We start from the raw sequence: 15,317 nt of genomic DNA, 5'->3' as shown, positions 1-15,317 counted from the left end.
TGGTTTTATTTTTCCTTTCCATTTTGTTACCTGGCAAAGCCCTCTCACTCTCCCAAAGGCTGGACTTCCTGGTGCTCTAACCTCAAGAGGGATCAGAACTGATCAAGACAGAGATTGATGATCACCGCTGTTCCGAAATCAAACAATTAATAAAAAGGGGGTATGGCTAGATAATCCTTAAGGCACCTTCCAGGTTTGGTCCTATGACTTTATAATTCTAATCAGTGCACTAAGGAGATCAAGTAAAGAGAACTCAGAATAGGAAAAAAAAATCAGTTCGGGGGTTTCGAAAGCAAAATATTGCACTTATATACTGGAAGGTAACAAGCAAACAGACTAGATAGCTTTGGAGTTGCCCTCAGCTCCCTCTCCTCCCATATAGTTTCATTTGTATACTTCGGACTTAGTTTCCAAAAGCACTAGAATATCATGTTCACATGGTACAAATTAATGAGTTCTTTTGAAAGATGGACTATTGTTCAACTGCAAATTAGAAGCATGCTTCCTTTGTAGGTAAGACATCACAGAAGGACTGAAGGCAAACCTAAAGCCCACTTGCTCTAGATTTAGCTTTCTTCCATAAACTCTAGTTAACCACAGTTAGACTGTAGCTCTGAGAATCTATGAGAAAGGATTAGCAAGTTTGGAGAACAGAATAGTACTCAAGACATAGCCGCTGCTTTCTAAGAGCAAACTTTGACTGTATTGGCAAAAGGTTTCAGTGAAGGTTCTATGTACGTCATGTAACCTTTTTTCATTTGGGTAAAGAAGGGTTCTCAATAGATGGGATTTTTTTTGACACCTATTAGTGTAGGGAAGGGAAAGGGAATAAGCATTTATGTAGCACCAAGTATGTGCCAGGTGCTGTGCTAAGTGCTTTTTGCAAATATTATCTCATTTGATCCTCACAACAACTCTTTGAAGTAGATCCTGTTATTATTTCCATTTTATACTTGTTGAAACTGAGGCAAGCACAGCACTCTAGCCATTGCATCATCAGCTGCATCTAATCAGAAAATAATTAATCAAAAAGTGTAGCAGAAAAATTATTGAAAGTAAGAATAAAAGAGGAATGATACTTTCAGACCTCAAACTATATTATAAAGCAGTTAAAATGGTACTAGTTGAAAAAAAGTGGAAAATGGATGAATGTAATAGATCAAACATGGAAAAAAAATCAGAAATAATTTGCCTCAATAGCTTTGTGTGCTATAAACCCCAAAACATAAATTGCCTAGGAAAGAATTCCTTAATTGATCAGAATTTTTAGAAGAATTGGAACACAGTCTGTCAGAAATTAAGTTTAGACTAACATCTTACACCACATATCACAATAAACTAAAATAGATATGTAACCTCAATAGTAAAGGTTATCCCATTTTTTAAAAATTAGGAAAAAACCAAACCAGGTATCATGCACAGCTCTGGTTTAAAGGTTTATTCTTAACCAAACAAGGGATAGTGTTGATTATAATAGATAAAACAGATGATTTAAATTATATGAAACTGAAAACTTTTGAGCAAAACAAAATTAATGCGACTAGGATAAAAAGGAAGACTGTGAATTTAGGAAAAAATCTTTATATCTAGTATCTCTGATAAAGGTCTTATGTCCAAGATATATATAGTTAACTAGAAGAAGTATATAAGAATAAAAACTATTTCTCAATAGATCGGTGGCCATAGGATACGAATAAACAAAATAATTATAAACCATTAATAACCATATGAACTCCAAGAAATTAATTATCCCACACTCATCAAATTGATGGCTATCTCAGCCATTTGGTAGTAAAACTGAATCCACAGAATGCTTCATCTTTAAATATGGATGTTTCCCTCACCAGCACCCTATCACAGGTAGAGAAGACAGATTGTAGAGGCAAGGCAGTTGGTGGTGCAGTAGATAGAGTACTGGGTTAGGGGTCAAATAGACCAGAGTCCATATCCAGCCTCAGACACTTGCTAGCTGTGTGACCCTAGGCAAGTCACTCAATCTCTGTTTGTCTCAGTTTCCTCAACTGTAAATGGTGTCAATAATTACACCTACTTTACAGGGTTGTTGTGAGGATCAAATGGATTTGTAAAGGCATTAGCTCAGTGCCTGATGCATAGTAGGTGCTCTATAAATGCTTATTCCCTTCCCCATTTGCTTGGGGGAGGTAGAGGAACATTTTTCACTCTTGGTAGATAGTCTGCTCCCTTGTAAATCAAATAAGGGCAGATGTGTGCAGTTGGGGCTCTCTCGTATTGTTCCTGGATGACACCAAATCTGTTTCCGTTGAAGCCTAATGCATGTGGGCAGGTGGTGGGCTTAGGAGAGACAGCATTGAGGAAGAACAGTTGTATTGATTCTGTTAATGTACATTGTTAAACAGATCTGGGTTCTCCTGGTGAATGGGGGGGTTGAGTTTTTGTTGTTGTCAGATGATAGATTATTGCTACTTAATAGACCTATGCTAATTTTGATTGAGGGAGCTTTCCAACCCTGAGTAGTGCTTGGAAACTAATCCCAGAGTGAATTGAAAGACTTAGCAATTATTTTTTAATACCCTCAAGGCTAATATGGATAATTTAGAGAACCTTCTCCTCTCCTTTCCCTTTTCCTTAATTTTCTGGGCCATTCAAGAAAACGCAGATCATGGGTTGCCTTGATGGGCACAGAGGTAGAGACTAAATTATACAGAAAGTTAATTGTGCTTATCTAACTTCAGGCTTAAAAATTATTTCAAACTTAAGCTCTAATTTAAAAATAGGTGGCAGAGACATCACACTCTCCCTCCCTGTGCCTGGGGAGCTATAATTACTATGAGAATCAGGGATCTGGGAGAGCAGGCACAAACATTATAGACCTTTGGAGCTGTGGAGGCCCAGGTGAGTCAATGATCTGTGGATTCAAGGAGTGTCTCATCTCCCTTCTGGACACACTGCCTCCCCATTCTCTTTCCTCCGCCTTCTACTGTGTACACCCCTCAATACCTCCAGCCTATGCTTTGAAGAACCAGAGCCTCAAAAGTGAATAACTCCTATAACTAAAAGTCTTTCGGGCACTTGAAATATTAGGACCTAGCAGAAGTCACTTTTTTAAAAAACTGAACTCTTCAGTAACACGTCAATCATTAACATTTTATCTGGATCCCCATCCCTACCACCTCTGTTAGGAATGAGAACTGTACCCCCATTTCTCTCCACCCTGAATCCCTCCACCATCTCCATTATTACTAATGCCTCCTCTTAGTCTGTCCCCTCCAGATTTCTGTAAATTAGTATGGTCCCAACTTAACCTTGCCCCTTTTTCCTTTGGGAGTAAGTTGTTTGGGGGTGTCACCTTCCATTCAAACTCTTAATTATACAATGGGGGAAAGAATTAGAGTTCTGTGGATTGAATTAGTATGAGGCATCATTTCCCAGACTGTATTGGGCAAGCCCTGTAATATTTTCCCCTCCAAAATGTAACACATTGAAATTATGTATATATCAAGGATGCTTACTCTGCGAACCCATGAAACATACAGTCCATGGGGTTTCTTGGCAAAGATGCTACAGTGGTTTGCCATTTCCTTTTTCAGTGGATTAAGGCAAAAGGGGGCTGTGACTTGCCCAGGGTCACAGAACTAGTGTCTGAGGCCATGTCTTTGGGACTTCAGGCCCAGTGCTCTATCTACTGAGCCACCTAACTGCCTAAGGATGCTTATTATCTGAAGCATTTTTCAACAAGAAAAAAGATTTAATTTCCTTTGTTTTGCACCAAAATTTCATTACCAGTATGTCTCCTGGAACCACCCCACGCATTCCCTACCTTGCTCCCTTTCCCTTCCTACCCTCCCTCTCCCCCTCCCAACATTAATGGCATCCACCTATGTATTACAAAGCTAAAAGTTTTTCAGGGCCAAATTCTTTTGTTGAACATTGGGCTAAGTGCAGCAGGAAATTTAAAGATCGAAAATACATCAGAGGAAGCCAGGTCACTCCTCTCAATTTAAGCATGAACTAATGGTCTCAGGGATAAGAAGCTTCAGATTTTGGAGGTCCCCAGGAATTATCTAGGAAGCTTTAGATTGCAGCATCCATCAGGATCAGAGAAGTCATGATTCTGGAAAAATAGCTTTTCCTATTGATACACAACCAATGGGTAGTTTTTCCTGCCTCCTCTGGGTCCTTGCGTCTAAGAGGTGAGTTCGGGTGTGGTATATTGTTGCCTCCTCCACTGTGTCTACCAAAACACCTGCTGATAAGGAGAAGCCAGGGGAGGGAAGGTGGTGTAAGGCAGGAAAGCCCAAAATATGAAGGATCCAGGAAAGAGAACCAATCTCCAACCTTTTGTTTGAGTCAGGAATATCAGGGTTCGCTTGAAAAACAAAACCAAAAAATTTCACCTTCCCTGCCCAGTCACCCTTCTACTTCTTCTCTACCTTCATCCCTGCCTATCTTTTGGGTCTTAGAGACTGAGGACTCTAAAATTGTCTTTGGAGACCCAGTTCGTTGTCGGAGAAACAGTTTTCCAGAAAATTTTTGGAATGGGGACAAGAAAGATATTTCTTAGCTTCTGAGATCGGACTCAATTGAAAAAGGACACTGGATTGTTTAGAGATTATTGACTTCCTCCAGCACCCTTCTCTTCCCACCTCCCTTTTCAGCACCTGACCCTTAGGTCTTGAGCTGTCAGAGAGACATTCCCTTCATGCCAAGGGGGTTACTTGAAATGGACATAAGTTCCAGACCAGCAGGACAATGTATAGTTTCTGAAAAGGTTCGTTTTGCTTAAGGATGCACTTCTGTGGAGTGACTGACTTTGCCTCACATCCCCACCGCAGCTGTATAGTGCTAGGTTCCCTGCCCCCATCCTCCCCACTCTTTTCGTTTTTCGTTTCGGATGGGGCGAAGGAAGCCCTCTTTCCGGAATGGAGAGCCCCCAGCCTCCTGAGCTCCGACTGAGAAGCCCCAGCAATTAGACTGCGGCCTGCCGAAGGGGCCATAAAAACGCAGGAAGCGACTACTCCAGGGTGAAGGGAATGGCTTTCCCCAATAAACCCGATTGTTTTCAAAGAATGTCCTGGATTCCAAAGAAGAGCCCTCCGCCCTCTGCCCCGGTCCTGGGTGGAAAGCGAGGATGAGTAGGGGGCCCAAACAACAGAAAGATAGATTGTGTCCAGGAAAAAAAAAAGAAAGGTGTTTCTTAGATCAAAAGTCTGCAAAATACGCCAACTTCTCCTCTCCCCATCCCAACCAGGAGCAATACCCTTTACCTTGCAGTCTTCCCTTCACTCCATTACCTCTCCTTCTGACTAGTATTTAGAATCGGTTGGAACACTCGGTACAAAGATTCCTTTTGAATGACTTCGGTTGTAAGGGAAGACGAAAATGCAGCGTAATACTATTTTCTGATCGCATTTTTCTCTACACATTTACCAGGGAATGAGTTGGGATAGTTTGGGTCATGGACAACCAGCTCATTTCCCCTAGGTGGTAGCCCGGACTGATTGGGACAAAATTTTTGAGAGGGGTGAGCTTTCTACGGGAGAAGGGTTCTTAATACTTTTGGAATACTATTTCTTTCCTTCTGGGTGGAAAGGAGAGGTGAGATGAGAGCTAGGAGCGCTGGTGTTAAACCAAGAGGTGCAGTAGCTAGGATCCTGAGCGAGGAAATAGAGGACCCGGGTTCCAGTCCCCGCTCCACCGTGAAACTTCCCCTACATGAGGCTGGACTAGAAGTTTTGAGCCTCAGTTACCTGGTCTGTAAAATATGTGACAACTGATGTCTTTCTACATCGCAGGATAGTTCGAAGAGGCTCAAAACGAGATAAAGTATGGATCGGGGTTTTAGAAAGTAAAGACTAAGGCTCTTAAAATTATTATCTGAGATGATCTAATAAAGAAGAATGTACAAATGCTTCGGGGCACGAACTCTTTGCTTCAGAGAGAGGAAAAGTTCTAGTGAAATCAGTAAATAAACAGGCCAGACCTAGCTCCATCACCCATCCTCTCCTCTTCAGAGTGGTTTGGAAACTAGGTGGCTGCAATAAGATTCTCTTTAACGCTGCCCAAGGATTTTCTAATAGGAGTCAGCGCCCATCAATCGAAATCATCTCCAACGAATACGAATTGCCAGCCAAGATGCATGCAGTTTTCGTCCCCATTGGGTTGTTTTCAGAACCAGCCAATGACACTAGCTAACCAGTTCAGGACTCCGGGCAACAGCAGGAGGTCCAAGAAGGATCATCTCCGTTTCAATTTTCAGTTCTCCATCGCTCGGAGATTTCTCCAATTAAGGGCTGAGAGTGGAGAGGTGGAGAGGAGAGGGTCCCTTGGGGAAAATGTTTATTTTGCTTCAGGGAAGGTTTTTGAACACTTAAAAAGTCAATTCTGATAAGAAGGTAGTTGCCTTTTTTTTTTTAATAACAGAAACCACACTTTCTTGGAATTTTGTAGCAATATAAAAATCCCAAACCGGAAATCTGAATGATGCAAAGAATAAAATAATTTCAGTCTAGGAAACCTTACACATACAACCCTGACTGGGAGAGGAGACATAGCCCAGAGCCAGCACCATGATTTATCTCGTGCCACCAGCCAGTCATTTCCTTGAGCTGGAAAATAAATAATTTAGTAGTGACAGGTTTCTGCGGGCGTGCGTCGCCTTTGCTAGAAGCACAGGCTGGCTCCAAAGAAAAGATTCTCCCTTGGTATGTCACCTTTAGTTGCTCAGAGTACCTCGGCCACCAGCAGAAGAGAATAAGAAAGGAATCATCAAAGAAATACTCCCCCCCCCCCCCCCCACCACCCAGGTTTTTTTTTTAAGGGCAGAAAGAGTTTATTCGCCACCCTTGGTGCATAAACAGGAACGCTTTAGCCTCCGAGCCTGGATCCCAGACTCCCACCAAGATATTTCCCTCTCTCCCTCCCTCTCTTTTGCAACCCTCTTGATTTAATTCTTTGAACCTGTGATTGGAGGTTAAAGTGCACCAGGTTGGAAGGAGGAAGCTCTTAAACAATAAAGGTTTGAATATTTAGCTGTGATCTGGTCGCTGCCCTCTCCCTAGCTCCCTCCTTATCTTTTCAAATGCAAATTTTGTTTAGGGGGGTAGAATGCTATATGCGCCCTGCGCCTCGACGTCTCCTGCCATTGGTGTCTGTGCCATTACTAATAGACTCTTGTAAACACTCGTTAATCACGTAAGTGCTTCTGCCCTGGAACTCAACTTGCTAGTCGCAGGAACTTCTCCGCCTCGGAAGCCAAGTTTCTCCTACTTCGCAGGGGAGAAACTCAAGGAGGAGCTGAGCGTGGCTCAGGCACGACCAACCACCCCCCCCTACTCCACCCTTTCCCTTCCCCACTCCCTTTTCCCTTCCCTTCCCTCCCCACTCCCAACCTCCAGCATCCCCACCCAGGCAGCATGGTGAGATCTGCTCTGGAGTTCCTGCCACCATGTACGTGAGCTACCTATTGGATAAGGACATGAGCATGTACCCCAGCTCCGTGCGCCATTCTGGCGGGCTCAATTTGGCGCCGCAGAACTTCGTCAGCCCCCCGCAGTACCCGGACTACGGAGGTTACCACGTGGCGGCTGCGAACTTGGACAGTGCCCAGTCCCCCGGCCCCTCTTGGCCCTCTCCTTACGGTGCTCCTCTCCGGGAGGACTGGAATGGCTACGCGCCGGGAGCCACTGCTACAGCCAATTCTGTGGCGCACGGTCTCAATGGGGGTTCCCCTGCCGCAGCTATGGGATACAGCAGCCCAGCCGATTACCACTCACATCACCACCCGCACCACCACCCTCACCATCCAGGCACTGCACCCTCTTGCGCCTCGGGGCTACTGCAAACACTCAACTCCGGGCCGCCCGTGGCCGCTGCCGCAGAACAGCTTTCTCCAGGCGGCCAGCGGCGCAACCTGTGTGAGTGGATGCGGAAACCGACGCAGCCCTCCCTGGGCGGCCAGGGTAAGCTGCAAGCTGCGCGGGGCTTAGGGGACCAGGACCTCTGAAAGTGGAGAGGGGGGCAAAGCCCGCAGGAAGTCCAGCTGCTGTGGCAATTACGTGCGCCCCAGAGCTCCAGGAGCCTGTAAGGCTGGAGCACTGGGGGGCGTCTGTAGAATCTCAAACCCCCAAGACTTGGGGGAGGGAGAGAGATACTGGAAACAAATCCTGGGTCTTCTAGTCCCAGGACCGGGAGGGGGTGATGTGTAGCGAGTTTACCTGTTGCGTGCCGAGAACGGGGCGGAAAAAATCCAGGGACCAAAGTAAAGGATGACCAGGGAAATGACCCCTTTTATTCTGACTCGGTAGAACCGTGTTCGGCTCCCTCTTTCCAGCCTTGGAGAATAGGAGTAGAAGGCTTTTACAGGTAAAACTAGAGTATTGGTGAACTCTGAATGTCTGGGTTAAGTATAGAATTGGCCAAGGTCTCTATTTCCCACTGTTGTTTTATTTTCCCCTATTCCTTAGCCGCCGAATCCTTTTCCCCCTTCCCTCCTCCACCACCATATTTTCCTGGAGTATGACCCTAAATCTAAGAGAGAGCTGCAAATCCAAACAATTCTCTCTAGTTTTCTGGCTCCTTATAAAGGACTGAGGAAATAAGCGAAAAACACTGAGGTCTCCCAAGGTCCGGGCATGGGATGATTTCTCAGCCTTTTTCCGCCCAAACTGTGCAACCAAAGAGAGGCGGCATCTAGACTAGGATGGTCATAGGATCATAGATTTAAAGCTGGTAGCGACCTTAAAAGCCTTCTAATCCAACTGCCTCATTTTGCACTTGCAACCACTCGGACGAAGAGAGGTTGGTTATGTGACTCGCCCAAGGTCACACAAGTAGTAAATGGCACAATTAGGGTTTGAACACAAGACCTCCGTTTCCAAATTGAATTTTAGTTCCTCCTCACGTTCCTGGAAATATAGAATGATTGGTACTATGGCTGGGGCGGGGGGGGGGGGGGGCCGAGGTGGTGAATACTGGGCCTTGTTTCTCTATGTGGTTCAAGGCTAGAAGTTAAGCCTTCAGTATGTCGGGGAAGTAGGGGGACTCTGCTCTGTAGCTGCAGACTGAGAGCCCCGCCCTGACTCGGGTAAGGTCCAGAAGAGCAAGGGGAGGAGGGGGAAGGATTCTGCTTGTCCTGTTCTTTGAACCTTTGTTCTGAGGTGCTGGTGGGGGAAGGGGAAGCGCTGAGGTTGGAGTGAAGAGGCTTTCACTTCTCAAGCAAGAGAGAGGGATGGAGTACTCAGGTGGGGTGGTGTCAGGGCAGAAGAAACCATTGCCAATTTCGCCTTTCTCCAGAGTTTGTTCTTTGGAGGTATTGGCTTTGTGAGGGAAAGCGGGAGAAGAGCGTAGGAGGAAGGCTTAGTGACCTTTCCTTAAATATTTTCTTCGGAGGCTCATTCCTCTTCCTCTTCTCACCTATGATCGGAGTGGCAGCCACTTAGATTTTTATAACCAATTACTGCCATATAAATCATTGGTAGCCGTCGCTGGGCATTGGTTTCTGAGTCACTGGACACATACCTCAAGGAACAAAACACTTCCCTGAAAGTCTAGATTGGAAAGACTAGTTGAGAAATGTAATTCCTTTGGGGGCACGCGGGCGACCCGGAGCCCAGAGTAATTGCCTCTATGGAAGCACTACAGCTCATATTTGACCACCCTTTTTAGAATCCCAGAGGTGAGAAGACCTTTGCCAAAACTTGACTGAGACATGACTTTAAGGAGTTGAAGGCCCATCGCTTTGTATATCCTGGGGAGATTGGCTGGGGTGGGAGGGGGAGGCTGTGGTGGAGAAGGGAAACTGCGGGAGCTGGGACTGCCCAGGGTCACTGGAGGAGAATACTGTGATGTCCCGCGTTGAGGTGGCAAGGACACCGCCCGGCGCCTTGCCTCCCTTGTGATGTTAATGTCTCCTGAGCCCCTAGCCTGCAAGTCCAGTGGCCCACTCCTCTGCTGTGCTTCATCTGTCAAAGCGCGGGGGAGGGGGCTGGTGGCCGGCTTTGCTTTGATATACACCTTCCCAGCCCTGCCATTGTCCCTTTTACTGTCCGGAAAAAGGGTGGTGACTTTTAGCAGTCAATAATGAATTCTGACATGTCCGTCTCACCCTTTCGACCTCCCCTCCCCCTAATCTTCCCACCCTGGTTCTTAGGGAGTGCGGGACTGCCCTGAATATGGGCTTTCTGTGAAGAGAAGGGAAAATGGGAAGAAATAAGGAGAAGGGGGGGGGGGGGCACGGTTGGCTGCAGTCTGCATAAGCCAACCGTTGCTTTCCCTGACCTGGAACTCGGTCTCTAAAGGGAAAGGCCCTTGGTTCCCGGAGTAGTCAACCTCCCAGCCTCCCAGGGAGGGAATTGGTTCTTCTAGCTGTCAAAGCAAATGGGCGTGCTCCCAGGTCTTGGGTTTCTCTGGGTTCCCGAGCCCTGTTTTCCTGCTCTCTGAAGGTGCGGGTGGATGTTGTAGTCTCTATTCACATGCAGCCTCCAGAACCCGTGTTTATGTTAATATGCTCGGTGGGGGTGGGGGATGAAAGCTCCCGCCGCCATTTGTTCAGTAGTGGTAATTCAAACAGAATGCTGTTGTTATTATGGCATTGAAAGGGCTTTTCTTTGATAAGATCGCCCTGTTCTGCATTGTTTGTGCTGGTGTTCCCCTTTCTGCGGCCCGCGGAGCTCCCTCTGATCAATCCTGTATCTTCCCAGGACGCTTTTGTTGTGGTTTGCAAAGGGTTTTACCTGAACAAAGTCAGCCTCCAGGCCATTAAACACCTACAGGCAGATCCTGGGGACCTCTTAGATCTTCCTCGTGGACTGGACTGCTAGAGCTACCGAACCTGTTCCTCAAGGAACGGATCTGGGAGAAAAGTCTTGGGAACCGGGGCAAGCGGGACAGATGACATCTACCAAGGGGATAAGGCAGAAATGGAGAGAGTTTGGGACAACTACTTCAGTATCATCATCCTCTCTATTTGTCATAGCCCTTAAGGAAAACAATCATTCCGAGATTAAATATGTTGACTTAGGCCAATGAGGAACGATTGCCTTTTGGGATAACTGGGTTTGCAGCAGAAAGTAGAGGGTAGAGTCGATAAGCTGGGCCAAAACTCTGTCTGCTTAGGGTAAAAATATCCCATTGGAAGTTCTTATATTAGGATACCTGGTTTGAGTTTCTATAAGTTTATTAGTTTCTGGAAAGTCAAACTGAATGTTAGAGCATTAGGATGTCTTCTGACTGGTATGAGTCGGTTGGTGGAACCTGGAGGAAGGCACACTAAGGGGCTTTTTCTTTCCTCCTGTGTACACCAGCCTCCAGTTCATTAAAGTAGGCAACCGCAATAAAAGCAAAACCAACCCCAGTGGCTGTCCAGTGGCATCTGGACCTCCCAACAATCCCAGCTTCACCGGACCTCGAAGGAGCTCTTTTCCAGAATTCTACAGTGGAGTTGTTAATTGTGACATTTCCTAAAATTTGTTTACCTCGATTTTTCTTAGTAAAAATCCCGACTTTACTGGGTTTCAGTGGGGAGAAATATCTCCCTTTGTTCTTCCTCCTCTCCCACCCCCCAGAGAGGGTGGAACTATTTTTCCTTTGTATATGAATACCTTTGGTTTAACTTCACTTTTTTAATTAAAAAAAAATCACTTCTTGAGAGTTGCAGTAGCTCCCTGTGGACTAGATCTCCTTAGGCTTTCTCTTGCCACTTTGTCAGATTGTGCTAAGCTGACTTCTCCAAGCAGCCCCACGCAAATCGGTTGAGGAAGAGAAATGGCCTCCTGGTTAAAGAGATTTGTCATTATACTTTGACTGATGGGCTCTGGCCTAGCTTTCTTGCCCTGACTTCTTCTTCCTCTGCAGTTAAAACCAGGACGAAAGACAAATACCGAGTCGTGTACACTGACCACCAGCGGCTGGAGCTAGAGAAAGAATTTCACTATAGCCGGTATATTACCATCCGGAGGAAAGCGGAGCTGGCGGCCACACTGGGACTATCTGAGAGACAGGTGGGTACCCTTCTCCTAGTGGAAGTGGTGGTGCAGTTCTGAGACAAAGATTGGATAAGAAAGTCAAGTTCTGGGTGCTCCCAATGAACTAAGTGGGACTAGCAAGATGGGTAGGGGTAGAAGATCAAAGTTTCCTTGTGGCCTTTGTATTTCTTGCTCCACCCCTCCCTACCCCCACCTTCCTTTTCTTTTGTATTGATCACATGTTTTTGTATGTGAAGGGGGATGTGAGGAGGAAGGTTCTCAGTTTGATTAGGAATTCAACCCAGAATTTGTTGAGAGCATACCATACATATGTGTGTATAATACATATATGTCTATGTACATGTATTCACACACACACACACACACACACACACACACATATATATACTCACACACATACATATCTATATACACTCAGCATTGTGTTAGACAGATGGAAAATTACAAAGATGCTTAAGATATAGTCTTGCCCTCTAGATGCTTACAGTCTAGTAAAGGACTGCGACTTAAACACATGAAACCACTATGTGTAATCAAATACCAGAAATTTGACTTTATTTGGTCACAAAAAGGTCACATTTAGAATCTCAAACCCACATTCCATAAGATATCCAGTTCTAAGCTGGGAGTACTGTGCAGCTTACTTGCCATTGAGGGGCCTAAAATTGCCTTTTAAAATGCACCCAGAGGTTGGCTTGGTTCTTTGGTAGGCATGAGCCTTAAGCCTTTCCCAGTTTTGAATCGATTCTAGTGAAATTTTTGAGAAAGTTTGCTTTGGTAGAAAGACAGGGGAGCATCAGAAGAGTCTGGGAGAGGAGGAGAAACCCTTTTCATTGTGACTCAACTGGGTTTAGAAACACTTCCAGGAAACTGTTGGGAATGGGAAAATGTTCTGAGGGTAAATTTGGAATTCCACAACTGTACTTCACTTTAGGCTCTGTGAGATACCTGGCATGGGAGATACCTGCTGTGGTCCTCTCATTCTCACATTGCTCTCCCCTTTCTCTTTCCCCTTCCCCTGCCCAATTTTCAGGTTAAAATCTGGTTTCAAAACCGAAGAGCCAAGGAAAGAAAAATTAATAAGAAGAAATTGCAGCAGCAACAGCAGCAGCAGCCCCCTCCACCTCAGCCACAGCCCCAGCCTGGTGCTTTGAGAAGTGGCCCAGAGCCACTAAGTCCAGTAGCTTCCCTGCAAAGCTCAGCACCAGGGTCTGTCCCTGGAGTTCTGGGGCCTGCTGGAGGAGTGCTGGCCCCCACCATCACACAATGACCCACATTGCTGAGACAGTCACAAGACTGGAGTGGTTCCAGGCTGGGTGTGGGAAGGAACACTGGGGAGGACTGACTTCTGCCCTAATTTGAAGATGGTACCATCCCCATTGTAACACCCACCTGTCTGTCCTCCCAGGTGAAAAAGGGACCCAGAATAAGTGGGCTGGGGAATCCCATAGAAGTTAGCCTCTGATAACTGACTTTTCATGACTCCTTCCATTCTGGGGAAGCAAATGCTGGGCACCAGGACTCCATGGTGTTGGCAAAGCAAAATAGACATTGCTTTTGGTCTTTTCTCTCTGCTCCTTAGCACCTTCAGCTTCCAAATTCTAAAGGCTTCACTCCCAACAGGAAGCTGAGCAGATCCAGTGGACAGAAAGTGTTGGGTGCCATTCGTGACTTCTCTCACTCCCTCCAAGGACAAGGAGGCCCATTTGTCTTGATTCAGAAGATTTGGACTCAGAAGCCAGAGCAGAGAAAGACAGAAAACTGTACCTTAGAGGCAGCTGAACCCAAAGTGATTGGTGTCTCCTTCCTCCTCATTCTCTCCCTAAACCAAAACAGGGAGGGGAGAGTTGTGGGGAGGTATTCTTGGCTCCAGACATTGGGAGAAACACAGCCTGGAGAACTGGGCATTGTTTAGAAAGCCTGTCACCCTAGCCTCTCCAGGCTGAATGTATGTTTGGTGTCATAAATGCCAGAGTCAACCTGGCTTTCCTGTCGTTTTCACAAACTTGAGGCTGGCCTAGAGATTTCTTTGTTATTGCTCTTTCACACATGGGAGCCCTACCACAATATTCTAAAGTTATTCTGGATTGAGGAGGGGGAAGAGAAGTGAAAAGATATAAAGGAATGGGAGAAAGGGTGGGGGAGTGGAGAAAGGGAAAGAACACTGAAACACATCTGAATATTTTCTAAAAAAAGAAAAAAGAGATAAATGAGCTTGCCAGACTTCAGACTCCTATTTATCTGCCTGAGATTTTATCTGGAGTTATCTTTAAAAAAATTAAACATCTTCACTCCAGTCATGAGCTAAAGCTGGAAGAATCAGGGGGATTAAATGACTGGTCTCACACTATCCTGGAGGGTCAGCTTTAGGGAGCAGATCTTGTGCCCTCTCTGCCATGCAGAACCTTCTTAACCCCCCTCCCCCATGGAATTTGTTTCTAACCTGAGTCTTGGGGCAAAATGCATTTGAATTATCAGCTGCTCTGTCCCAGATCTGTGAAGCTATCTGGGGCCACCCCTGCCGGAGGAAAGAGACCCAACCTGGGCCGACCTCAAGCTTAGCCAACTGCCCAGTCCACTCGGCAGGTCCTTTTATCGGCGACCACCCGTGTCCATTCCCAGCAGGTCTCTCACAAACCAGTTATCTGAAAGAAAAACATCGACTGAAATGCAAATTTTTCACCTTTATCCTGCTAAATACGTAAAGTTTCCCACAAATCGTCGTCCCCAGTCTTACTGGTTGTTTCAAGGCTCTAAAGCTTTTCCTCTTTTCCATCTCGTCCCTTTTATGTTCCTTTCCTCACTCTCTCCGATGAATTAAAAAGTATGCATCGGAAAGGCTTTTCCCAAGCCCAGCTTATTTTCTGGGCTTTCCCTTCCGCGGCTGGAGAAGTTGAGTCCTTTGCTCAGACAGGCGCCAGATTTGGGTGAAGGGCCGTCAGAGGGTGCCTGCCGCGGCCGGTAGCAACTACCCAGCACTTCACCTCCAGGGCGGGGAGACTGGGAACCGCATTCCCGCCTGGATGAATTTCAAGCCCCTAATCTGCAATCTTCTGTGCTGCATATTCTGATAGTCCCTGGGGCAGAGGGAGGGGGCGCCTGGCTTGTTAGAGTATCTGAGGTTTGTTGGGTGAGGGGGGAAGCGCACCTAAACCCCTTCTTGGTCGCAGTCTGCCTCCTGGACTGCAATCTGTTGTAGACCCAGGGAACGGTTGGCATCCTCCACCTTTTTGCTGGACGGATTCGAAAAAATACAAAAGCAAAACAAAACAAAAGCTTGAAATGTCTCAGCAGTTCCAGGGATAGAGTAGATTCTTGTTCCTTTGCCAATTTCGAAGGAAAGGTTGCCTGTGC

At 46.1% G+C, this 15,317-nt stretch overlaps 1 protein-coding gene across 1 annotated transcript; it reads left to right on the top strand.

Moving 5' to 3' along the window:
* Positions 1-7,426: 7,426 nt before the first annotated feature.
* CDX2 (caudal type homeobox 2) lies at positions 7,427-14,705 on the top strand. The gene is made up of 3 exons (XM_036747565.1): positions 7,427-7,940; positions 11,833-11,978; positions 12,997-14,705. The coding sequence occupies exons 1-3, from the start codon at positions 7,427-7,429 to the stop codon at positions 13,231-13,233; spliced, it is 897 nt and encodes a 298-aa protein (XP_036603460.1). The 3' UTR covers positions 13,234-14,705.
* The last annotated feature ends 612 nt before the right edge of the window (positions 14,706-15,317 follow it).

Source organism: Trichosurus vulpecula, chromosome 2 (genome assembly GCF_011100635.1).
Source record: "Trichosurus vulpecula isolate mTriVul1 chromosome 2, mTriVul1.pri, whole genome shotgun sequence".
Taxonomy (NCBI): domain Eukaryota; kingdom Metazoa; phylum Chordata; class Mammalia; order Diprotodontia; family Phalangeridae; genus Trichosurus; species Trichosurus vulpecula.
This window is presented reverse-complemented; position numbering and strand designations above follow the sequence as displayed.

Excerpts from the sequence above, each read along its gene's own strand:
- CDX2 (XM_036747565.1), top strand. The coding sequence starts at position 7,427 with ATGTACGTGAGCTACCTATTGGATAAGGACATGAGCATGTACCCCAGC. Across the intron at positions 7,941-11,832 it reads GCCCTCCCTGGGCGGCCAGG|TTAAAACCAGGACGAAAGAC; the intron begins GTAAGCTGCAAG and ends CTTCCTCTGCAG. Across the intron at positions 11,979-12,996 it reads TGGGACTATCTGAGAGACAG|GTTAAAATCTGGTTTCAAAA; the intron begins GTGGGTACCCTT and ends CCCAATTTTCAG.